The sequence below is a fragment of the Aspergillus homomorphus genome (genome assembly GCF_003184865.1).
Source record: "Aspergillus homomorphus CBS 101889 unplaced genomic scaffold BO97scaffold_15, whole genome shotgun sequence".
Lineage (NCBI taxonomy): Eukaryota > Fungi > Ascomycota > Eurotiomycetes > Eurotiales > Aspergillaceae > Aspergillus > Aspergillus homomorphus.
The window spans coordinates 286,757-309,214 of NW_020291901.1; the positions used below are offsets into that span (position 1 = coordinate 286,757).

Genomic DNA, 22,458 nt, shown 5'->3' on the forward strand with positions numbered 1-22,458 from the left:
ACTGAGAATTATTGCAGCGCACAGCAGCCAAGTCCAGACAGTATCTTATCTCTCGTCCCGCTGAAATGACTTGCCTAGGTTATAGTTCTCGCCGAAAAACCGTAGGAAAGCCGATAATAGAGCCCAGATACCAGTCCCATTAAGCTTGATCAGCGCAGTATTGTATAGGAGATACTGAATACGATGTGCCGAATATCCTTGCTTTTGGTCAGGTCTGTATTTATTTATCATCACGTAGAGAGCTCCGTAAGCGACAGTAGGGCATTTTTTGCTTTGTCGACAAAGGCTGTTGAGCCGCGGGTTGATGAATGAACGGAGGAGGGACAATAGGAGGCAAGGAATAGCTGAATTGGCTCATGCCAAAACTTCTTATCCTATGAAAAGTGGATTTTCAATGTCCAAGCTATTTAGTGGTGAGTATATGCCGGCTATATCTATCAGTACTGCTTGCGTGTATCCTTACTGCTGTATCGTGACATCTCTGTTCACTTAATCCGTGGGTTATAGTTCACCAACAGCGCGTTTGGATAGTCTATAACTATACTTGAAGATCATAAGAACTAAAAAAGTTACCGAATCGATAATAAGTGGAGGAACAAATGTGTAAGTCATAAGATAGGCTTAGAAGAAGCCAGCCTTCGCGAGCCCATTCTTTCCCCGAAAGTCGACAGACAATCCAATAACCTGCAACAACTACAACATCCTCGCCTCATCTTAAATCTGTTCTTATACCCATTCGAAGAACTGCTCGATGTCTGCTCTCCGAAATGGGGGCTGCCTTGTTCGTGGTAACGGTGGTGGTTGGGCATATTGATGTATTCACGGCGCTGACTTTACTTCATGCGAGATTCAGATCGAGTATGCCATGTGGATGTTGATAATGAGGTAGGCAGGTCTTGCCTTGGTGTATGGAGTTCTGATATTTGTAGTAGAGTAAAGAGGAATACTGTAACTGTGAGGTCTGATTCTCGTAACTGGATCGGGTGCATAGGGTGGGCTGTTTGTTGTTTGTATACTCATTCGCGGGTGAACTGAAGGTTGAGCCGAAGGTCTCACATACGCTTCCCGTATCTTAAGGCTCTTAATACTCTCGGAAGATAGAGAATAGGCTGTTGGTCTGATGATAGGAGGAAGAGACCTCAGTCTTGGGATTTGGGGGAGAGTGGGTGTTGCGGTGGGATACAATGGATCAGGCGAGACAAGATGAGATGCAAGGATTTAGGCTCTGTGATTGTACTTAAGGTTTGATTCTTGCAAGCTATTCTTAGTAAGCTATTGGTAGTGATAATACATACATCTAGTCTATCATGAGGTGGAATCGTCCATTGCCATCGATACACGAAACGGGGTTTCGAGATTGGGAGTCTAGTTCCACTGGAGCCTGGGGGATACTGTGAGCATTGAGGTAAGTTGTATCCCAGTGACAACTTACATGTCATTTATCTGCACAGATCGGAGTCAGTTGTCATTTGTCGCAAGTTTTCGAGCAATGAGCAATCTATCCAAGGAAGACGTTTGGTGTAATTTAAGCGACCATAGCAAAATTCATCTCTCCAAGCAAACCTTTTCCCAGCAACAGCCAACAGGGTATCTTTTTTCTAGATCATGTCAATCAAGAGTCTCATATGCCTAGATCTTCCAAAAGAGCAACCATTCCAGAAGAGAGGCATATTTTCATCATTCTTCTCCGGCTCTCCGACGGCACATCTAGCGACCTTGCCCACGCTCCGTCCTTGGCCAACTTTTACATGAACATGTCGGCCAAGGTGCACCACATATATAACAGAACTGAGCGCCACAGAGACAGCTGAGACCACAAATTTATCAGTATTCAGGTGGAAACAAGAGAACGAAGGGGAGAAAGGATATAAACGAACACCATATGACTGCACCCGCCCTTAATCTCCACAAGGCGCTTGCAGCGATAGCAGAGCTGCCATTCATGTTGTAGCGCAGTCCTGAAGAGTTGCTCTAGAGGAAGATTAGGTGGACACTCGCCGTTGTGTGACGGTCTCCTGCAGCTAGTACAGGTTGTGTCTCCACATTTCAAACACTGGGCCACTTCATTAGTGATCGAAGATGGAGGGATGAAGGCCGAACATGGCCCACGAGAACAGTATAAGGGATGTGGAGTCTCAAGCTCGAGCTTTTTCGTCTCGTATTGCTGGATTAAGTCTGCTGGGAGGTATTGACGGGCAATGCTCACGTCGAAGGGCTTGTTGCAGCAGTTCGGAGGGAACCGACTCCCCTCTTGCAGGGAAACCTTGAAGAGAGCTTCCAAGCAAGATGTGCAGAAGCCATGTTCACAGGGGGCATTTGTTAGACTGAGCCAGTTTTCTGCGCAGACTGTACAATGACTTGTAAAGGAGGGCTGGCTTCTTAGGCTCGCTGGAACGAAGGGCGCGCTGGCTGGATTCATGTCGGGTCTGGCGATGCTAATTAATTTTCTAGGTGGAAGCTTTGAAAAGTTAGTCAATCCTCAATGCACAAGTCTTGTCTTGTTGAGATGGAAGGCGGGCAGAGACGGAGTAAGAGGTCGTGGTAGCTCAGAGCTTGAATAGGGAGGGATTGCTTTAGGATGTAGACTTACTTTAGAGACATAAGTCCTCTCGTGATTCAGCTCGCCGCTGCAGTTTCAATCTTACCAGTTTCGCTATAAATATAGCACATAAGGATATCTGAGGTGGTTGTTGGACGTGATGAGAGTCGGCAATGACTATTCCGCTTGCACAGTCATGATGAGCACATCCGACAGCACAATCTTCCTGCCAGATCAAGAAGGCCCCGCCAACATCCATTCATCAGTTTCTTCACCTCGTGTCACTTTCTCGCTTCTGTGAAGCTCAAACCCTGAGAACTGTTCCTGTATTCCTTCTGATATTTCCGGCCCAGAATCCAATCCAAAGCTATGGATAACATCCCTTCATCGAGCGAGTCCGGTGCTGCTACTCCGACATCCTCTACAGCAACCATACCACCATGTTCAAAGAAAGTGAAGTCTCTCTTTGGGCGATGCACAGTCGATGGCTCCGTCAAAGGAAACATGTGTTCCTGTAAGATGGGCATGCATGAGTCTGCCATATCTGCTCTGGACCAAGACATACTATGCACTGAGTGTCATCACTCGCTGAGCAATCACATGGGCTATACTGAAAGTAAGTTATGTCGAAGTACTCATAGAAATCCATTTTCTGATTATTCTCCCCAGGTCATATTCAGCAACGGAAGCCTACACCTCCTCAAGAAACCAACCCGAATGTACATAAAGGGCCCGAAATCTGTCCACGATTCAAGACCTTACTTGCACTGGCGCAGAAGCTCGATACCACTCATGTAGTCCACATCCAAGGCACGCCTGTGTCGGGCAAGACGACTCTTGCGCTTTTGCTTCGAGACTATCTTCGTCCAACACGCAAGGTAATCTTCCTATCGGGTTGGAAAAGGCGCAGTATCTCGATGACTGCTAAGGAATACCTGGCCAATGTATGCTATAGGAGCGACTCTGACGGTATACATACTCATGATGATCTTTTATGTGATGAAAACAGCGACCTTGTCTTTATCGTGGACGATGCACACGAGACATATGCTGACACGGACTTTTGGCCGAATGTGATTGAAGCCCGACTGAACAGACAACTTGGTCCTAGGTTTTGCTTGTTCACCTCCTACGGGCTCCCCACAACAGAACCCCTCAGAAAATTGCCAGATGGGATCATGCAGAAATGGCAAAAATGGACAAGAGTTGCACTTCTGCGGCAAAGATTGGCATCCCCGGAAATCTCTCTCTTCTACAGCCTGCAGGAGATGCACGATGTTATTGCGAGGTACAACAAGGCTACAACCGGTCACAAGATCTCTGAAAATGAAAAAGCTTGCATCATGAGGCTTACAAACGGACACCCTGGGATGATCAGTGCGATTCTTGATTATGTCCACCAGGTAATCATACTAAGTCCAATACCTTGCGAGGTTCGTCATCTAACAAGGAATAGCACGTTTATGAGAAGAAATGCTTAACACCGGACGATGAGATCTCCACAGAAGATATTTTGGACAACTTTGGCGAAATCCTGACCAGCAACGATGCCCTCGAATTCATCAGATATCAACCCGTCGGGCGGAGCTTACCGTCTAAGCACATGAACAATGGAGTATTGACAAAGCCTATGATTAATACACTTCTTCGGGTTTTGCGTCACGGAAGCTCACACTATGAGAGCCAGAGCGAGGTGATTAATGCTTGTATTATATCGGGGTTCTTGTATGTTGAGATCGATCAAGCACAACAGCCGGTTTGTGTTCTGCCATCAAAATTGCATGCACGGTGTGTACCATCCATCTTCATTTTCACCATCAAAAGGTCTCAAATCTTCAAACTCACTGCCCATGCAGGTTTCTGGAGTATGAACATGGCGGAAAGTATCAAGCCAAAGTCCCTAAAATGGGTTCTCCTGATATTGAAGAATTTTGCATTCGGGTAGTGCAGGCCTTGCCACGGATGACATTGCAGAATCTCTATACTCCGCAATGTGGACCTGCGGGAGGAATACGTACTGCGGCGGACATCTTCCAAGATAAGTTCTATCAATGCTGCTGGAGCGAAGCCGGCTTCGGTGGAGGAGTCAGACGTGACTGGACCAGAACCTCTGGTGTTCACACCTCTCTGGGGCTTCCAGAGATGCGCTGGAGAATCGAACTGATCTATGGTTGTGACGACTTCGATCCTTCCGCTATCTCTGACCGTTGCTCGGATCTGATGCGCCGTGGGTATATAGACGATTGGGTAGTTCTCAGCTGTGGCAAAGAGACCGCCAAATTTCAAGGTACAGTACAAATGCTCTGTTGTTATTCAGAATAAGAGTTAATAGCTAACGCGAGAAGGATCCTGTGAAAATGTGCTACACGTCGTTTTTAATGACGACTTCTCCAAGTTCGCTGTCAAATCATCGGGCAATACACTGAGTTTCAGCCTGCGTCCGCACTGATGATAATGCTGAAGGCCTTCTATCTGTTCTACTCTTCATCTCTTTATCGCCAACGGAATCATACAGGCAGGCTTTGTTGAATTGAGAAACAGGCTGGAGGAATTGGACACAAAGCATGGAGACGACAGTGCTTATGATCGTTTCAGGAAGCTATTAGCTGTCTTAGCAATCAGCAATGCGACTCTGACAACTATTGCTTATCTCCAGACTTTAGTGTATCTAGGAGCTAAATTGTAGTGGAAGATAAAATGATGCGAGCCATGTCTACGGTGATATGATACGATATGGAACAGCGGTCCTAGGGGTCTTACAAAGTCATAGATTCCTCCGGATTCTTTGAAGATCAACCAGAGACTTTCCATGGAGACTCCAATGGCCCAACATACAATATATTCATGATTATGGCTTTAACGCGACAAATCGGACAAAATTATAGAGCCAAGCATATCGCCGAACGAGTTGCATGAAATCCAGAGTCTCTCGACTCCAACCGGGACACACCAGGACCCCTTGTGGAAAGTATGCTCCACGACAAACCTTCACCCAGAAGAGCGATGCATTGGTGGGTACTATGATCGCGGGTAGTGATTCCTTGGGAGGGATCCGGCCTGTCAAGCAAAATCGATTTCTAAGCCGAAGTGAAGCTATCTGCCCTGACGTGTAGCAGTGACCGCGCCTATTCCTTCTCCGCTGGCTACTGTCGAGACTAGCGCAGATCGGCGTACAGCTGCTACGAGGTGGGCTGTCTCTCCAGTAGAGTTAGTGGACAGTATCGCGGCAGGGATCACAATAGGATCAGCGATGGCAAGCCTAAGAGTAAAGGCCGTCTTGTTCATGCGAATGATAGTAGGCGGCAGGGCAGGATATTGAGGTGGACGATGAGATGACTCCTGGTTCGCTTGTTATGAAAGGTTATTTCAAAGATATAAGATCACGTAGCTGCTAGTAACTATTTACTAACCGGTCGGGTGATGTTATGGAGTTGTCAACGACTTCTCTACATTCAGGCTTGGGGTTGGTCCCGTCATACACCTGGGTACATGCGATCATACAACATAGAACGGTGTTCTTCACAGAGAGGTGTTTTGCATAGATGGTTAATGAAACTCTATTTTTCCCGACTATTCCCACATGCGTAGGAGGTACATTCTTACCACAAGCAGGTAGATCAGGGAAATGATAGATAGCAATAAGAAAAGGACGGAGAAGTCTCCATCTTCTGAGTCTTCCCTGCACAGTTGTCTGCCGATACATCCTCTTGAATATCTGTCTCATGAGACTTGGTGGAGAAATTCGCATCCCGCTGAGCACATCACTGAGACCAAGCACGTCGGCTCTCGTGTATCTAGCGGCGACGTCGAGTCTGATTCTTCCTGCGCCGGTTCTTGTATCGACCTTCATGATCACCGCGGTGATGACGAGTCGCAGCCGCCTTGCTACGGCATAAGTTCCCGCAAGGACGCCCATCAACGATCAAGGTACATCTGTAGGTGTCCTTGTCGATTTGTACGAAACTGGGGGTGATGGAACTTGGGGGGCTTGTGGGGGGTGTTGGTGATCGTTCCTCCTGTTCCTGCTCGGTCGGGGCCCGATCGTCGTGGAATAGATTGAGAAGCTGTTCCTGCTTTTTATATGTTGCCTGGTAGAGGGAAAAGTCATAAAGACGCTGCTGCTGCTCCTCCTTATATGTCGCCTCGTAGAGGGATCGGTCATTGAGATGCTGCTCCTGCTCGTTCTGCGTCACCTTGTCGGAGGACAGATCAAGAAGCTGCTCCTGCTGCTCGTCTGAGAAGTACTCGTCGAAATTCTGCTCCGGGTCGCCTACATCCCACGAGCCGCCGCAGGCAAAACAGACAAACGGACCGGTGCAATTACCCTCGACCTCCGAAATATCCATCATCTCCGCGAAGCAGTCGCGATTGTAGACGGCCGAGCATCCTGGTCGGTGACACCGATGGAAGAAGGCATTTTGGTCCCAGGGGGAGGGGCGAGCACGGGATGGCGAGCCTGCTGGGTAGTCAGAAGTTGCTGGGGCAATAGTTTCTTGCGACGCTGGCTCTGCAAGTATATCTGCTTGAAGAAGGTCCTCTGTTAATTCAAGCCGTATGTTAGGATCTCAGTATGAGGAGAAGTCTAGGTGGATATAGGGGTTAGTGCCAGCCATGATGAAGTGATGTGCTGGGAGTTGTTGGGTGAAAGTTCTCTGTAGGCTGAGGTCAAATCGACCTTTTATGCTTGTGGCTTCACTCGAGAGGGAGGTTGTGAGTGGTTGTTATCATCGCTCTTTCATCTGCGTGTCTGTCACTTGGCATGGTAGGGAGTGTTCAGGACACCGGTCAACGAAGATGATACTTAAGCATTGCAAGGCAGATCTCTCAAGACTCTTTCTCAAGCTCTATCCTTAAGCCAGTTATCCTGTATAGTAACGTCATACTCGACGGAACGAGAGTATATGGCTTGCAGGCTGGGCATCCTGGTGATTGGCCTGGTGTCTCCCTACACACTTTGTCTCACAACAGCAACAACCCATTTTTCATCTTTATTCGGTTTTCTCTTTCTTTTCTCCACGAGTGTGGAACCCATGGTAGGGGTCTGAGTTACCCAAACCAGTAATGATGCCTCTATCACCAGTGCAAGTAAAGTAGATCACGTGCCACGGTACCGCGGAGGCAGAGTGGAGAGCGAGCAGCGGGTAAACAGTAACAACAGGAGGAGTAAACAGGAACCTTAGTAACCGCGCCGATCGATAGCCTGTCATCCCAGCCACCGATTTATCGCATCCATGCCAGCCAGCCAGCCAGCCAGCCAGCCAGCCGCCTTGCTTTCGTCATCTCCGCTTTCCACTTCGAACCCTCTTCTTTTCACTGTCGTCCATGTGGTACGACAAACCTCAAACTTCATGTCTTTTCCCAAAAAACAATAACAAACCACCACCGAGCTCCTCTGCACAAGCCAACAACCAAATTGAAATCGCATACTCCACATCTCGATACTCCACCCGCAACAGTCTATCACCACCACAACCACCAACCAACAAAAGAACAATGCCCCCCAACCGAATACCTCTACCACCCCAAACCCTCAGAATCAGAACCACCCCCCGCGACTTCACCAGCCTCCCCTCAACCTACAACTACACGCCAAATCTCGCTCCAGGCACAATAGTCGGCATAGTCCTCGGCAGCGTCCTCGGCTTCTTACTAGTGATTTACCTCCTCTACCTATCCCTCAATTCGGGCCGGAAATTCTCCCCCTCAACTACAGTCGGAGGAGGCAGCACGATCCTATCCCCCAGCTCCGAAGAATCCCGATCGGAGATCATCGTGGAAGAGAACCTGAGTTCGCGGTCGCCTGGGACGCGCTCGCACCGGCATTCGCGCCGTGGTGGCGGGCGGCGACGGAGGAGAGAGGAGATTGAGGAGGAGGAGTACATCCCGCCTTCGGCGCACAGACATCATCCGGAAATGGTGGAGGGGAGTGCGTTGTCGAGTGAACGGTCGGATATGGTGACTGTTTTGGAGGAGCATTCTAGTGTTGAGGGAAGAAAACCGCCGCGGCGGGCGAGGGGCGCCGGGGGTCATGGGAAGGGGTATCGGGCTGTGGATTTGGATGCCCCTGAGGGGTTGTCTGTTGATGGGAGTTTGAGGTCTTAGCGTTGGGGTTCTGTGGGTGGGTTGGGGAGATGAAGGGGGATGTGCTTTGCGTTTGCTTTTTGATACCCTGCGGTTTTACTGTGTTTATGTTTTTTTGGGAGGGATATACTGGATGACTTATGATGATACGCTTTGCATGAGATGGTTCGATAGGTTACGTTGATGATAATATGGATATACGATACGGCTTCGCCTGCTGTTCTCCGAACCAATAATAAAAGCAAGAGAGGACTGCGATGAATTACATCAACCAAATCAATAATCATTACCACCATAAAGAACAACTCCATAACTCAGAACCCAGCCCAAACCAAACCAAACCAAAACAACCTCAAACCAAAGCAGCGCCCAACACCCTTCAAATAATAGAGCTGATACACCCCCCCAACCTAAAACAAAATATCCAAGCAGCAACAACAAGCCAACGCCGCCATGATACCGGCGCACATCCCCCCACCAGACGAGCCGCCGCCGCCGCGATCCCCCGCGTAATATCCCTGCGGCGGCGGTTGTTGTTGCGGATAGTACATCGGTTGCTGTGGCGGCGGCGAGCCCGGATAGCCCTGGGGTGGAGGGTAATAGCCGCCTTGCGGGGGCCCGTAGCCTCCCTGCTGGGGTGGGTAGCCGCCGCCCTGGTTGTAGTAGTCTTGCGAGGCGCCTTGCGGAGGAGGGTATTGTTGTTGCTGCTGTTGGTAGTGGTAGGGGCCGGCGTCGTGGACGGGCGAGGGATATGAGGGGGGAGGGTTATCCTGGTTTTTGGTTGTCAGTCAGCTTTGGTTGTTGCGTCCGGGTTCGGTGTCGGGGCGATGTTCCGGGTTGGCGGGATACGTACGGGTTTGTTGTAGGACATTCTTCCGGGGATGGGTGGTGGATGAGCGGGTGGGAGGGTTATATATATTCTCGGTCAGAGATAGGATAGAAGGACTCGTAAATAGGTAACAGAGGAAGGATGCGTGCGTAGAGTCAAGGTGAGAAGGAGGAGGAAAGGCAGAAGAGAGAGAGAGTCAGAGAGAAAGAGGAGAAAGGTTCGGAAAAGGCCATGGACGGAACCCTTGGCGGGAACCCGGATTAGGCAACCGAAATGTCGGTCTTTCCACGTAATTCCTGGGCGCTTTTCGAGGTTGGCGCAGCAGCAACTGATTGTGGCGGTGTTATTTATAGATTAGGGGGCTGTTCACTCAAGGGTGATTGATTGTCGCCAACAGCACTGTCAGTCAATCATGCATGCTTCAACCCTCTCTCCTCCACGCATTGCTGATGCTCGACGGGTCTGCAGGTCTCCCGAGAAATGACGCGGCTGATGGCTCATGACACCCCCGGTTATCTTATCGCAAATCTGGGGCATCTGGATCGATCAGGCTAGCCCGGGCAAACTCGTGGAACATCCTCGCCGGGATCGAGACACAATTGTACACCGTCACCGATTGTCTACAGACTACAGCAAATTTCCAATAACCACACTTACTTACACGCTGCAATTGGATTCGCTAAACGCTATCGTTCTCGCCAGGTTCGTCAACGGATTCAGCAGAGGAGAAAGGTGAGACAAAGAATAGGGAAATCGATATAATTGATTACACAAGAAGGCAAGAGACCAGTCCAAAAGCCAATCCCAAAATACAAACACACGGTAATCACGACGGGTCACCAATACCCGTGCATGTTGGCTTCTTGCTCATTCATAGAAAAAGGCCGGAGTATGGGAGGAAGGATGTGGGGAGGTAGGCGGAAAGATGACAGGGAAGTGGTGAAGGGTAGATGCAAAAGAGAAGAACCAAAGAGTCACACGGATATATAGTCAGCTTTTGGGTTCTAACCATGCGCATGGGCTGGCGCGGTCAAAATGCAAATGCAAATGCAATGCAATCGTCTATGGGTGGCGCGGAATTTAGGCCTGCTCCTCGACCGTGGCCTTCTCGAGCTCTTCCGTGACGTCGGCAACAGCGTCCTTCTCCTGCTTCAGCTCGGCATCCGCGGAGACCTTGCCGTTGACACCGCTGTTCTTGATAGCCACCTTTTTGGCGGCGTCGGTAGCCCGGTCGTCGTTGGTGGCGGCGGTCTCCTCAGCCTCCAGGCGAGCGATCTCCTCCTGGGCCTTCTTGATGTTCTAGGCAAAGAAGTTAGCAGTGGCTCTTTGCAAGCACGATCCAAATGACTCACCTCCTCAGTCTTGGAGGCCTGGTTCTTCTTCCACTCGGTGATCTTAGCCGCAAGCTTCTCAACAACGGCAGGGACATCGGCCTGGTTCATGGGAGGGTCGATCTTGACCTTGGCGAAGTCCTCAATGACACCAACGTTCAGGTTGAACTTGGTCTCGGCGGGAGCGGCAGCGGCAGGGCTACCGTTGGCACCCTTCTTGCCCTTCTTACCCTTCTTGCCACCAGTACCGACGAAGTAGTCCTCCTCCCGGTCATCCTTCTTGAGGACCTTCATGCCCTTCAGGTTCGAGTCATCGACAGTACGGCCAATCTCGGCGCGGAAGTTGGAGCCCTCGTCCTTCTTGTCGTCCAGACCCAGAGCAGCAAAGTCGTAGGCGGGGTTGAAGTGGCGGATCAGACCCTGACCGATCAGGATCTCGTCGGTGTAGGCGGGGCGGGAGGCCTCCTCCAGCTTCTTGTCGGCGACCTTCTTGCGCTTCTCGCGCTCGAAAGCATCGCGCTGGGCCTTCTGCTTCTCACGGCGGATTCTCCAGGCCTCATCCTCGTACTCCTTGTAGGCCTTGCGAGCCTTGTAGTAGTTGTCCTTGATCTCGCGGATGGCGGTCCACTTCTTCTGCTGCTCGGCGTGCAGCTTGGTACGCTCGTCGCGCAGGGCGTTCAGGTTCTTGAATGCACTGTCCTGCTCGGCCTTGATGGCATCGAGCTCCTTCTGGATCTCGGCGTACTTGTCGCTGAGAGCCTTGGCCTCGGGGTTGTCGAGGGTCTTCTTGAGCGTGGCGATCTGGTTCTTCAGGTCGGTGATGGCCTTCTGGGCCTCTTCCAGGCCGGCGAAGTTCTTGCGCTGCTTGCGGAGGTTGGAGACGTCGGAAAGGATCTTGCGCTCGTCCACCAGGCGCAACGTACCGGAGTCGACCTGCTTCTCGAGACGATCGATCTCCTTGTCCAATTCCTCGATGTTCTTGAACGACATGCGACCGCGCGAGTTGTTCTGTTCGGAGATGCGGGCCTTCAGCGTGGCGTCCAAAGCGTTGATCTTCTCCTGGGTGCTGGAGCGACCAGCCTTGAAGCCCTGCTGCTTCTGACGGATCGAAGACAGCTCGGCGCGGAGTTCCTGCTGTCTCTTCGCGACGGGCGAGTCCTGGTTGTTGGGCTTGGCGGTCTCGATCTTGGCCTTGATCTCATTCTTGGGAGGAGTTAGCTCAATGTCATCCACCACGGGTTGCCAGAGATGATGCCATTGCGATTGGACGGCTATAGGTTTGGGAGAGGCGTGACAGTGAAGAAGGCCATAGAAATTGGAGGAAGGAAAAAGAGGCCACGGTGCGGAAACCGATGACCAGTGTAAACAAGACAATACCACGCATACTGAAAGTCAATTGAACCCATATTGAGTCATTCACGTACCAGTTTCTCCTGAACAGCGGCGTGCTCCTTCTCCGCCTGGGCGAGATCGGCCTTGAAGGTCTCCTCATTGGGCTTGGTGGGCTTCACCTTCTGCTCCGTGGCAGGAGCGGACTTGGCGTCAGCGGACATGGTTGGAGATAAGGTGAGAGAGAAGAACAATTGAGGGATAAAGAGAGATTGATTAAATCGAACTAATCAATTAGTCGGGGAGAGATCAACCCGAAGAAGGAGAAGAAGAAAAGAAAGGGAGGGAGGGGTGGATAGAGAAAGCAGGAAGAGGGGGAGAAAGGAAAGGGAGTCAGTCCGTCAACACAGAACTCGTGCTCTTTTTCTCGGCCTGGCCTCTTCTCTTCCTTTTCTTGCCCGGCCGGAGTCCGACTGACTGAATGAAGAATGTTTGGGCGGCGGCGCTTACCGGTTGGCGCTTTTAGCGCTGGCCCGCCGATTTTTCGAGAACCGCATTTTACTTTCCATCAATTCATCCGCCTTTGACCTTCACTTGCCCGCCAGCTTTCTTTCACCCCCACTACTATTTCTCCAGCGTGTTCTTGACCGCTGCGTCCTCGCCTTCCTGCACTTGAAATTATAATACAGCTTGCACGCGCGACGTGTTTCCCGTTTTCGCCATGGATGAGGACTACTCTTCTGGGTCCGTGGACGCCGACCGCGAGATGACCAGACTTTGGCGCACATGGAGGACAGTCTTTGAGATGCTTCTGGACCGGGTACGAAGCTTTCCGATCGACTTGCTATGGCTTCGCGCGACATTCAGTACTAACCGGCCGGGCTGTAGGGCTACGAAGTGACCGAAGAAGAAGTGCAAATCCCACTGGCAGTCTTCAAGACCAAATATTCCGACCCTCTCGGATACCCTGAGTACGCGACGACCCTTCATTGATTTCTTTCTTCCAACCTCATCCCCATTCCATCCTTTAATCCGCCCAAGAGGGAACACCCCACAGAACCCCAAACTAACACTCGAAACCTCCCCCCATCACAGCCGCAACAAGATGAAAGTCAGCGCGCGCCCCACGGAGGCCATGCAGATGAAATACACGCCGCTGCCCAGCAAATCCAACCCGACGCCGCAGCCCGACTGCGGTACGATCTACGTGGAGTTCTGCCCGGACTCGACGGGCGTCGGCACGAAGCAAGTCCGCGCCTTCAACCACTTTGTCGACGAGAACAACTTCCACACCGGCGTCTTCATCACCCAGACGCCCATCTCCCCCTCGGCCGTGCGCCTGCTCAGCGGTGTCCCCGGCCGCATCTGCGAGCACTTCCAAGAGCAGGACCTGCTCGTCAACATCACCCGCCACGAGCTCGTCCCCAAGCACGTCCTCCTCAGCCCCGACGAGAAGGGCCGTCTGCTCGAGCGCTACCGCCTCAAGGAGTCCCAGCTGCCCCGCATCCAGGTCTCCGATCCCGTCGCCCGTTACCTCGGTCTCAGGCGGGGCCAGGTCGTCAAGATCATCCGCAAGAGTGAGACCGCCGGTCGGTATGCCAGTTATCGCTGGGTGATCTGATCGGATTCGTTGTGCTGGTGGAAGTCAGACTGTGAGGAACTGAGGGTTGTTGGGAGGTTGCTGGGTGGTGACTACGGGCGGAATGATCTGAGAGAAGTTGAGGTTCTCATTCTTTCTCCTCCGGGTGTTGTGATACATCATGGAAGACCAAACTTCGGATCCGGAGGGTGCGAATGCGAATCAAAAGGAACAAACAAACAAGAGAAAAAATTTGTCTAATTACAGGCATCGGGCAGCATGGCGTAAGGGCGAAAAAGTTTCTAACCAAACTATTTGATGTGTTTTTCTTTTCTACTTTCTATTTTCCTACTTTCATGGCTTGCCGGTATATGTATTCTGAATTGGTGCCTTTGTCCTGGCTTTTGGGTGGCTACACCTGAGATTTCTATTTTTCTACACAACAACTTATAACTCTAACGTACACAGAAATACAGAATTCAAATGAAGGTTATTGTACATTATACATGGCTCTCAAGTGGGTGGGACGTAGTGGTTGAAAGCGAATTGGTGATATTTCGCTCCGCTGGATTATAATTGATTGTCAAGGTGGTCATTCAATAACCAGGGTTATATATTGCCATTGAATCGTACCCAACTCCGTTATCCTACCTGAGATCAATCCCAAATCCAGTCCCAAGAACAAGAATATCACCACGCTAAGCTCAAGTCTTAAGAAATTCAATAGTAATACAGACACGACACAGCCTCGGGGAGCATCCATGCTCACACTGACGGCGATCATCAACGACGCGAAAGCAACCCTCCCACATCCTGGAGCTCGACATCCTCACTCTCCGGGATCGGCCCTGTCCAATCGGGTTGAGAGCGATAGGACGGAACGGGCGAGTTAGATGGATCGGAGAAGTGAACGCTAGACATACGACGATTTGGCGGGAGCGAATTCCAGCGGTATCCTCCTGAGCGAGAGGAGCACGAGATGGATGAAGACGAACGCGGGGGATGGTAGGTGGCATTAGCCTCATCTGGAGTCAGGTCCAAGCTGGATGCCGGGGCGGCAGCTCCGAAGTCATAGACTGCAGATGTACCACTGCCACTAGAATGGCGCGGTTGAATGAGGTGTTGGGATGGATGTGTGGTAGTGGGAGTGGGAGCGTTGAGCAAGCCGCCGGCGTCGAAGATGGAGAGCTGAGTGGGAGAGGAGGCTTCCGGGATCCTGCGCGGAGAGATATTGGTCTCAATGTATTCAAGGGGGCTGACTTTGATCTCCAGACTGCCTGTGGTAGACGTCCGGTCATCTTCCATGCCTCCTGGTCGTGGCGCGAAAGACCAGTTTGGGTTCAATAGGCCGGGGCGGCCTGCGAGGGAGTGGTAAGGAGCTGCAACCGGCGCCGGACGGGGCAGGTCCCGGTCTGAAGAACACATTTCTGGCTTCAGACGCATGCCCAAGCCGGCGGCCAAGTCTGAATCGCTGCCCCATTGGTGATGCGTTATGGTTTGGCGGCGGAAGGAGCTATAGTCCAAGTTCTCACTGACCGAAGCAGATGCCAGGGCTTTCTTGAACTTATTCTTCTTGACGCCCTTGTCTCGTACAAAGGAGCCAATCACCACGGCATTTGATACCGCGGTCGCAACTAGAATCTCCAGCGACGCCAGAAGCGATCGGTACTGTTGCTCTCCATCGTGCCAGATGACGGATGGTACCCGGTATAGAGTGATTGCCACCAGAATCAATGACAAGGCGAACAAGACAACAAGAGCGGCTTTGCGCTTCAAGGCCATATGGGTCATCATGATGAATGGGATCGGAAATGCGACCAGAAGCAAGTCGGTGATCACGTCGCAAGTTCCCATCACGACCAAGTTCGCATAGCCCAGGCGGCACTTTGGGCCTGGATCCGGCACGACTTGCCAATATCGGTAGAACGGAGAGCACTCCGCAAGAGTAGCAATGACCACTGCGAGGAGAGTGGAGGCCAGGAAATAGTAGAGCAATTTGCGGAAGATATTGAGGGATCGTCGCCAGATCATGCCCGAAACACGCTTTAAGAACTCACATACGGTGATTTTCGCCGTCCAGATACTGCTCCAGTATAGACGTGTTAGAAATTTGCCAAGGAATGGATCAGTAGAGAGATTTGGATACTCACAAGACAGCATAGGATATTCGGGCGATCAATACCAATTTACTACCAACGACTCTATGATCGATATTCTCGGCAGAAAGTCCCGCCGTCTTCGTATTATTCGTTCCCCATATTAGAATGAGGTGCACACAAGCCATGCGAATGAGTAGCGGGATCACACCAGCCAGCATGACCTTGTCTTCCATGAAAAAACGTTCAGTCCGGACGTAGCGGCCACATACTCGAGTGACGATAATGGCTAGGGAGAATCCAGTTGCCCACCAACTAACAAGAAGGGTGGCATTGTTGTCGAGTCTGGTTCGGGGATCGGGGGGCGTGGTGGTAAGAAGCCCACGAGTATCCAGCATCCATTGTATACTCATGGCCTCCGAGCCACCTCCGAGGAGGGGCCAGGGGAAGGCGATCTCGATTTCTAGGTAATAGCGTACTTCGCACGCTTCGCGGTGGAATATGATATATTATAAGAGAGCTTTGTTTCGCTATCGCATCGCCTATATCGGGGGAAATGTCATGGACGAGCACGTGCCCTCGAACGGGGGTTGATGTGGGGGAACCGGGGCCAAGACGAGGAGCCCCGGAGAATAAACACGATCGGGATTCGACACAGACGTGCTCGGTGGGTGGAGAAGGCGATCCTGATAATATCTGCGTAACTGCCGAGAAAGCAAAATGACGGGAGATGCCCCTTTGAGTAAGATCCCGAAGAAGAATGAACATGGCACTATTACCACAGGAGAGTGAAGTGAGGAGTAAAGAGGGTGACGGTGGAGGGAAGCGCAAACTCCTCCAGATACACCGCCGTTGTGACGTCGAAGTTATTATATCAACGTCCGCGGTCAACCGAGTGTGCTGGGGATCCTTCTGGGCGAGATTCCGGTTGCGACCGAGTCGCGCGATGAGCGCCGCGACAAACCAGGGCAAGCAGGGGGTGAAGATGAGAGTAGCCCGAGGTAGCTGTCACCGGTCGTGGCCACTCCGGCTGGCAAACCATGTTATATTCTCAGGGGGACTCATGGCTATGATAGACCAGGATCAGACTGATGGGGTCAAGGCGTCCGATAAACTTCGCTGGCAGGTGGGAAGATAATGCTGGCAGGGGAGTATTGGGGGAGGGGTGGGAAACTTGGAAGAAGGCGCCTGGGCCTTATCTTGGTCAAGGCTGAATGAACGGAAGTCGGGGAATTCTGGACGAGAAGAGGTCGAGGCAATGAACCAGCCAGCGAGAAGCGATAGAAGGAGGATTGCACCATGGCGTTAAAGGCAACCAATGGGTTGGAGATGACTGGCTGGTCAGATACGAAGCCAGCAGCAGGTGCTTGCTTGTGATATGCCCGTTTGCCACCGGAGTTTTGTTTTTCTGCTCTTGATTTCGTGCATGTGAGCTGGAGGGAGCTTATGGAGAGAAAAAGAAGGAAAGGGAGAATTGCGAGAGACCCACGAGCTGTTGGTCGAAGCTCCCACTGTTTCAGAGCACAGAATAAGTAGTCTAGGTAGTTGTTGACAAGGACTGGCTGGAAGTGGCAGCTTCCGGCCATGATGGACGCTGTATCGCTCCCTCCATCGACCTGCATTAGACTAGATCACTGCTGCTCATCAACATCTCAGACAGATCATCACTTCACGAACATCCATCTGTCAGCTAACTCCAGACACGAGAGACCCGAGATTAGGTTCCATATGCAAGCAATTATTCACTATTACCAATACGATAAAGCCATTGTATCAACACTTCTCCAAACACAAACTGCAATGCAACTCGCCACGGCTGAGAACAACACGAATTCTCTGATAGCTCTACCTGGTGTTTTAATCTCCGGCGTACAAAGTCCCTTCCGGAGCCCTGTCCGAGGTAAACATTTAGTCAGAGCTACTTACAGTTCGTGAAGTGACCAGAGCTAAGCAACTCTCACAATGCAAGCCAGGTCGTGCATCAAGCATAATATCATAACAGACTTGCGGACATCACTTCAACAACGCAATACCTTCTCTCATATACCAACCAAGCTCAAAGTGATATCACCCTTAACCCCATAACTACCGGTACGGACTCCCCCTCAACCAAATCCGAAGCGCACGCGACAGGCCAAGCCTCCATCCATCCCGATAGGATCAACGTCCGAGTCAGGCGTCCTTTGTCCTTTGTCCTTAATCCCTGTCAATACCCACCGTGGACACCCGCGGCGCCTCACGGCAATCACACAAATGAATCCTGGGACGATAACGTCCTGGATTCAGAAGGAGTGCAAAAGTCTAGATACGACACCCACGTGTGATTCGTTCTCCTCCTCCGGAGTAATATACGGAAGGGATTGTCGAATCCATGGTTTCGCGTCTGAGGGTTATTGCTATTGCCTTCGCGGTTCCAGGTACAGATCAGCCAAGCATGCCCTTCTCTACCGTACCTTGATTCCCTGTCTGTCTACGTATACGTGGGCTGTAAGCTGGTCAGGGGTAGGTGGTGGACCCTATCGGTGAGTTAAAGGAACTACCGACAGGATACGTTACGCCAGGAGAGTACCTAGATTAGGCGCCTGAGGTGCCGGCGCCGGTAATGTGCGTTGGGATTGATTGTGATTCTATGCATGGTCTCTTTAACTAGCGTAGGCTCCAGGAAATTGCCCGACATTACTGTATCTACACCTGCAGCGACACAAACACACTAAGGCAAAAAACCAAAAAGTCTAGACCCAGTACAAGCAAGTCTAGTCTATGCTACTTCAGTTCTGGCTCACCTGCTCTCTCACGGATTGAATGTTCTCCCCCTTGTGAAGACCACTGAGGACGGCTCTAATCTCCCGCAGGAATCGAGTGACTTCCTCCTCTGTGCCCACGGTGATCCGGAGACAGCCCTCGCATCCGAGTTCCTTACCCCGGAAGCGCACGACAACACCACGCTTTTCCGCCATGGCTTCATAAGCCGCCTGGGCGATCACATTGCTGGGCTTGCCGCCCTCGCTGGCCGGCTTATCTAGGACCTCCACTAGGAGAAAGTTAGACTCCTTTCCGCCACGGAAGCGTCCGATGCCGGGGATCTGGGGCAACTCCTGCACTAGGCGGTCGCGCTGGGCAACGATCAGCCCGCGGTATTTCTGCATCACGGCCTGGTGGGTGGGGGAGAGGGCCGCGGTCGCGAGCGCACTGGTCAGGCTGGAGATGTTGTAGGGCGCCTTGAGGCTGTTCAGCAGCGTCGCGATCGGGGGGCTTGTGAAGCACACGCCCAGCCGGATGCCTGCCAACCCGAACGCCTTGCTCAGCGTCTGCATGACCGCCAGGTTGGGCCACTCGTTGACCCATTCGGCCAGACTCGAGCCCTCCGGCGCGAAATCAATGTATGCCTCGTCCACCACCACCACGCCGTTCCACGTCGGGTGCTCCAGCACCTTCTGGATATCGGCTTTCTTGATCAGGTTGGCGGTCGGGTTGCCGGGCGAGCAGATATACACCAGCTTGATCGAGGGATCCGCCGACAGTGCCTCGTTGATCTTGTCCGGCTGCAGCTGGAACTCGTTGTCCGCGTCCAGTGGTACCGTCACGATCTCGACGTCGTTGGTCTGTGCGCTGACGCTGTACATGCCATACGTTGGGGGACATGTCAGGATCTTGTCCTTGCCCGGTACGCAGAAGCAGCGCAGGAGCGCATCGATTACCTCGTCGGATCCGACGCCAACGAAGAGGCTTTCCGGCCGGAGGGTCTTCGGGGTGTGGTGGTGAGTGTTGCGGAGGTTGCAGAATAGCTGCTTCAGTTCGATCTGGTGGCTGTCACACATCTACCCTCAGTAACCGGACAATCCACAAGCGATGTATGGGTGGGTTGATAAGAAAGGTGCTTCGGCGGAGACATCTCCGGCGGAAAGACTTACGGGTCCGGATAGCGGTTCAATCCCAAGAGATCGATTTCGGGCTTGGACGAGCCAATCGAGTCTCCAGTCACAGTCGAGAGCTTAAGCGCTCCTTCAGAGTTCAAGGCGAGACCCGGACCGTAGGCATTTTCGTTGGCGTCGAGCAAGATGTTCGTTCCGTCGTCCTTGTAGTCACTGACTCATTAGTCCGGCTCGGTCGAAGATGGCTTGGAAGGGGTGGAGCTGAACACACTCTCGGGCGCAACGATAAGGCTGCAATTTAAGGATATTGGGGCGCGCGCATTTGGAGAGGTCGAAGGGGGAATTTCGTGCAGCCATCTTGGTGAGTTGGTGGTTGCGACAAAGCAGAAATTCTTTTTGGGGGGGGGGGGAGGTGGAAGAGAGAAGGGGAGGGGGAGTGGCGGCGGGGAAGTCATTTGGCGGGACCGGTGTCGGATGTGGTTCGAGGTACTGCGCTGACTTGGAGACTTAAGTATGACTCCTCCTCCCTTCTACTCTGCACCAGCACAAATTGACTATACTAGTACTCTAATTGTATGTTTCATTGCACATTGTTTCTCTATACATCGTCTGTAGGTAGTCCTCTCTTTCGGGGGCAAGGACCTTGAAGGATATACTAAATACACGTCCCACCAAATACCTATCAAAATCAACGCCTCACTATGCCCTCAACCATATCCCAGATGTGTCTATAAAACGTTACCTGCGCTTTGGACAATATTGTCGGGAAGGATCATGTCACGATATGGTCCCTAACATCCAACCCCTTTTCTAGTCTTGCTTGGAAGACTTGGCTGAAGGCGCATCAGACGAGGCACTCTTCTTGCCCGACTTCCGGTACTTTTCAACCTTTTCCCAAAGATAATGCATGGTCCTGCCAAATCCAGAGGTAAATAAGCCCTTTATCGACTGTACGGTACTTGGCCAACGAATGGTCTTGCTGATGGCAGCTTCCACTTCTTTCGGAAGCTCCTTGTCCGCGGCGATACGCTGCTCAAAGGGACCACCCTGTCTCCGCCGCACGATCTCGTCAGTGTCATTGTTCTCCCTCATCATTGTATTGAATTCCGCTCGCGGAATCTGATAGAGTGACTGAAACTGAAAGTACAGCTTCTCTCGGAATGCATCCGGTAGACGGCGAACCATGTTGCCTCGCTTCACGGGATCCATATCTTGGGTGAGTCGCACATTCGTGTCTGGGTCATCAATCCAATCATCCTGGGTGCACCGTGGGTCATTGAACGTCACATTGGGAAGATTGTCAATGAGCGGGGCATAGAGCCGCCTGAAATTCGCCATCTGCGAAGACACAATGTTGTTGACCTTGCGAGGATCCTCTGCCGGCAGTGACATGCGAAGGTCGCCCATATAACTGATGCCTGCAATGGTGCTGTACAATTGAAACTCGGTGAACTCGGCAGGCAGTAACAGAAGAGCCACCCGAACAGCAGACAGCAAGTTCATTTGGTTTGCGAGTCGCACCTTCGGGTGGTCGCGCAAGATCTTGACGGGCTTCTGTAAGCGTCCAGCGATGTATAGCGTGTCCCACTGGCTGAGGTCCCGGCACAGTGTGTCGATATTGACCACACCATACTTGATCAGAGTACCATTGACTGTGACGAAGGGGTTGAAGTATACACCCGCTCCAAAGCGGTCCTGCACCTGGGACACCGCGTACGAGCCCAAAGATCCCAACCCGGAATAATGATCCCGATGCTGAGCCAAGTTCAACGAGTGCCAATGCTGTGAATACGAGACGCCAAAGATGAAATCGATCATTTTGCCATTGCCCTGTTGCATATTCTTTATAGCGGCCGGTGCTGATGGATGACACTTTCCGGTGCCGGGTGCACTTCCTGTCTGCTGGAAGACACCTGATCCATAGGCGAAAGCGTACCGAATAGGGGCACGGAATTGCCATAGGATTTGCCGAAGAGCTTCTTTGAATTCCTGGTTAATGATCATATGTTGATTGACGCCGAAATCTTTCGAGGGCAGCTCTGCGAAGTCTGAAATAGCTAGGTTCGGGTTCGCATCCCAGTCGCCCGGATCAGATCGTTGTGACGAGGTAGAGAATGAGGCAGCCGAGGAGGGCAGCAAAAGCCCATGGTCGGTCGGATTTGGGTTTCTGCCATTACTCCTCTGAAGAGAGGATCGGCCATGGGGCGATGAAGCGCCATTGGAAGATAGGGTCGAGTAGGAGTCATTGGAGAAGAAACGGAGGGAGCCTGGAATTTGCGACTGCCGCAGGCGGAACGGGTTGATCGGGCGCAGGCGCACGTAAGAGCCCGCACTGTTATTCAGAAAGAGAGTCTAGGACCGAATGATGTTAGATTTCTAGATCGTATATCTCAAATGCCAAGCCAGCTTAGACATTACTTACAGTAGTTTGGCGCATTGTCGCGATTCCCGACAGGGAGTGGTAAGAGCACAGCAAGGGCTGCAAATATCACACAATTCAAGGAGCATCTGAGTCACAATCTCAAATCATGATAGAAGACAGAAGAAGAAATAAAGTATAAGGCGGAAAAGAAAGGTGCAAGCAGAAGTAGTGTGTGGGAGTCAGGGAAAAGAGAAAATATACACCACGAGCAACAACAATAATACTTTCAACAATTCGAGCGGACGATGGGGGGAGAGACGGAGGAGAGGGTCCGTCTGACGTACTCCGGTTCCGGTTCTTCCTTCGGCTGATGTTCTCGGCCCTTTCCACTCACGGGCAATGTACTTACTGCTGTTTGGGCTCCGGATGAGGAAAGTGCC

General features: G+C 51.7%; 9 protein-coding genes across 9 annotated transcripts; 3 read left to right on the plus strand and 6 right to left on the minus strand.

The window, feature by feature from the left end:
- Window positions 1-3,139: 3,139 nt before the first annotated feature.
- BO97DRAFT_424100 (uncharacterized protein) lies at window positions 3,140-4,988 on the plus strand (the record flags this gene model as incomplete). The annotated part of the gene is made up of 5 exons (XM_025696936.1): window positions 3,140-3,155; window positions 3,209-3,942; window positions 3,996-4,264; window positions 4,396-4,826; window positions 4,885-4,988. The coding sequence occupies 5 exons, from the start codon at window positions 3,140-3,142 to the stop codon at window positions 4,986-4,988; spliced, it is 1,554 nt and encodes a 517-aa protein (XP_025552074.1).
- A 1,345-nt stretch (window positions 4,989-6,333) lies between these two features.
- On the minus strand, window positions 6,334-7,571 carry BO97DRAFT_413844 (uncharacterized protein; the record flags this gene model as incomplete). Its single annotated transcript, XM_025696313.1, has 2 exons — window positions 6,334-7,076; window positions 7,493-7,571. 2 exons carry the CDS (start codon window positions 7,569-7,571, stop codon window positions 6,334-6,336), a joined length of 822 nt encoding a protein of 273 aa, XP_025552075.1.
- Window positions 7,572-8,032: 461 nt separating this feature from the next.
- On the plus strand, window positions 8,033-8,641 carry BO97DRAFT_424102 (uncharacterized protein; the record flags this gene model as incomplete). Its single annotated transcript, XM_025696937.1, has 1 exon — window positions 8,033-8,641. One exon carries the CDS (start codon window positions 8,033-8,035, stop codon window positions 8,639-8,641), a length of 609 nt encoding a protein of 202 aa, XP_025552076.1.
- A 144-nt stretch (window positions 8,642-8,785) lies between these two features.
- Window positions 8,786-9,639, minus strand: BO97DRAFT_405169 (uncharacterized protein). Its single transcript, XM_025695126.1, has 2 exons — window positions 9,474-9,639; window positions 8,786-9,390 (listed from the first exon to the last, which is right to left on the minus strand). The coding sequence occupies exons 1-2, from the start codon at window positions 9,489-9,491 to the stop codon at window positions 9,031-9,033; spliced, it is 378 nt and encodes a 125-aa protein (XP_025552077.1). The 5' UTR covers window positions 9,492-9,639; the 3' UTR covers window positions 8,786-9,030.
- A 482-nt stretch (window positions 9,640-10,121) lies between these two features.
- On the minus strand, window positions 10,122-12,510 carry bfr1 (putative nuclear segregation protein (Bfr1)). Its single transcript, XM_025692674.1, has 3 exons — window positions 12,205-12,510; window positions 10,802-11,983; window positions 10,122-10,748 (listed from the first exon to the last, which is right to left on the minus strand). The coding sequence occupies exons 1-3, from the start codon at window positions 12,331-12,333 to the stop codon at window positions 10,530-10,532; spliced, it is 1,530 nt and encodes a 509-aa protein (XP_025552078.1). The 5' UTR covers window positions 12,334-12,510; the 3' UTR covers window positions 10,122-10,529.
- Window positions 12,511-12,696: 186 nt separating this feature from the next.
- On the plus strand, window positions 12,697-14,125 carry BO97DRAFT_442784 (DNA-directed RNA polymerase core subunit RPB5). The gene is made up of 3 exons (XM_025698299.1): window positions 12,697-12,929; window positions 12,998-13,080; window positions 13,205-14,125. Exons 1-3 carry the CDS (start codon window positions 12,831-12,833, stop codon window positions 13,728-13,730), a joined length of 708 nt encoding a protein of 235 aa, XP_025552079.1. The 5' UTR covers window positions 12,697-12,830; the 3' UTR covers window positions 13,731-14,125.
- A 165-nt stretch (window positions 14,126-14,290) lies between these two features.
- BO97DRAFT_48874 (putative integral membrane protein Pth11-like) lies at window positions 14,291-16,370 on the minus strand. The gene is made up of 2 exons (XM_025700850.1): window positions 15,839-16,370; window positions 14,291-15,771 (listed from the first exon to the last, which is right to left on the minus strand). Exons 1-2 carry the CDS (start codon window positions 16,195-16,197, stop codon window positions 14,472-14,474), a joined length of 1,659 nt encoding a protein of 552 aa, XP_025552080.1. The 5' UTR covers window positions 16,198-16,370; the 3' UTR covers window positions 14,291-14,471.
- Window positions 16,371-18,552: 2,182 nt separating this feature from the next.
- On the minus strand, window positions 18,553-20,013 carry BO97DRAFT_424107 (histidinol-phosphate transaminase; the record flags this gene model as incomplete). The annotated part of the gene is made up of 3 exons (XM_025696938.1): window positions 18,553-19,591; window positions 19,696-19,869; window positions 19,928-20,013. The coding sequence occupies 3 exons, from the start codon at window positions 20,011-20,013 to the stop codon at window positions 18,553-18,555; spliced, it is 1,299 nt and encodes a 432-aa protein (XP_025552081.1).
- A 208-nt stretch (window positions 20,014-20,221) lies between these two features.
- BO97DRAFT_442787 (phosphatidate cytidylyltransferase) lies at window positions 20,222-22,314 on the minus strand. Its single transcript, XM_025698300.1, has 2 exons — window positions 22,079-22,314; window positions 20,222-22,008 (listed from the first exon to the last, which is right to left on the minus strand). The coding sequence occupies exons 1-2, from the start codon at window positions 22,091-22,093 to the stop codon at window positions 20,467-20,469; spliced, it is 1,557 nt and encodes a 518-aa protein (XP_025552082.1). The 5' UTR covers window positions 22,094-22,314; the 3' UTR covers window positions 20,222-20,466.
- Window positions 22,315-22,458: the final 144 nt, after the last annotated feature.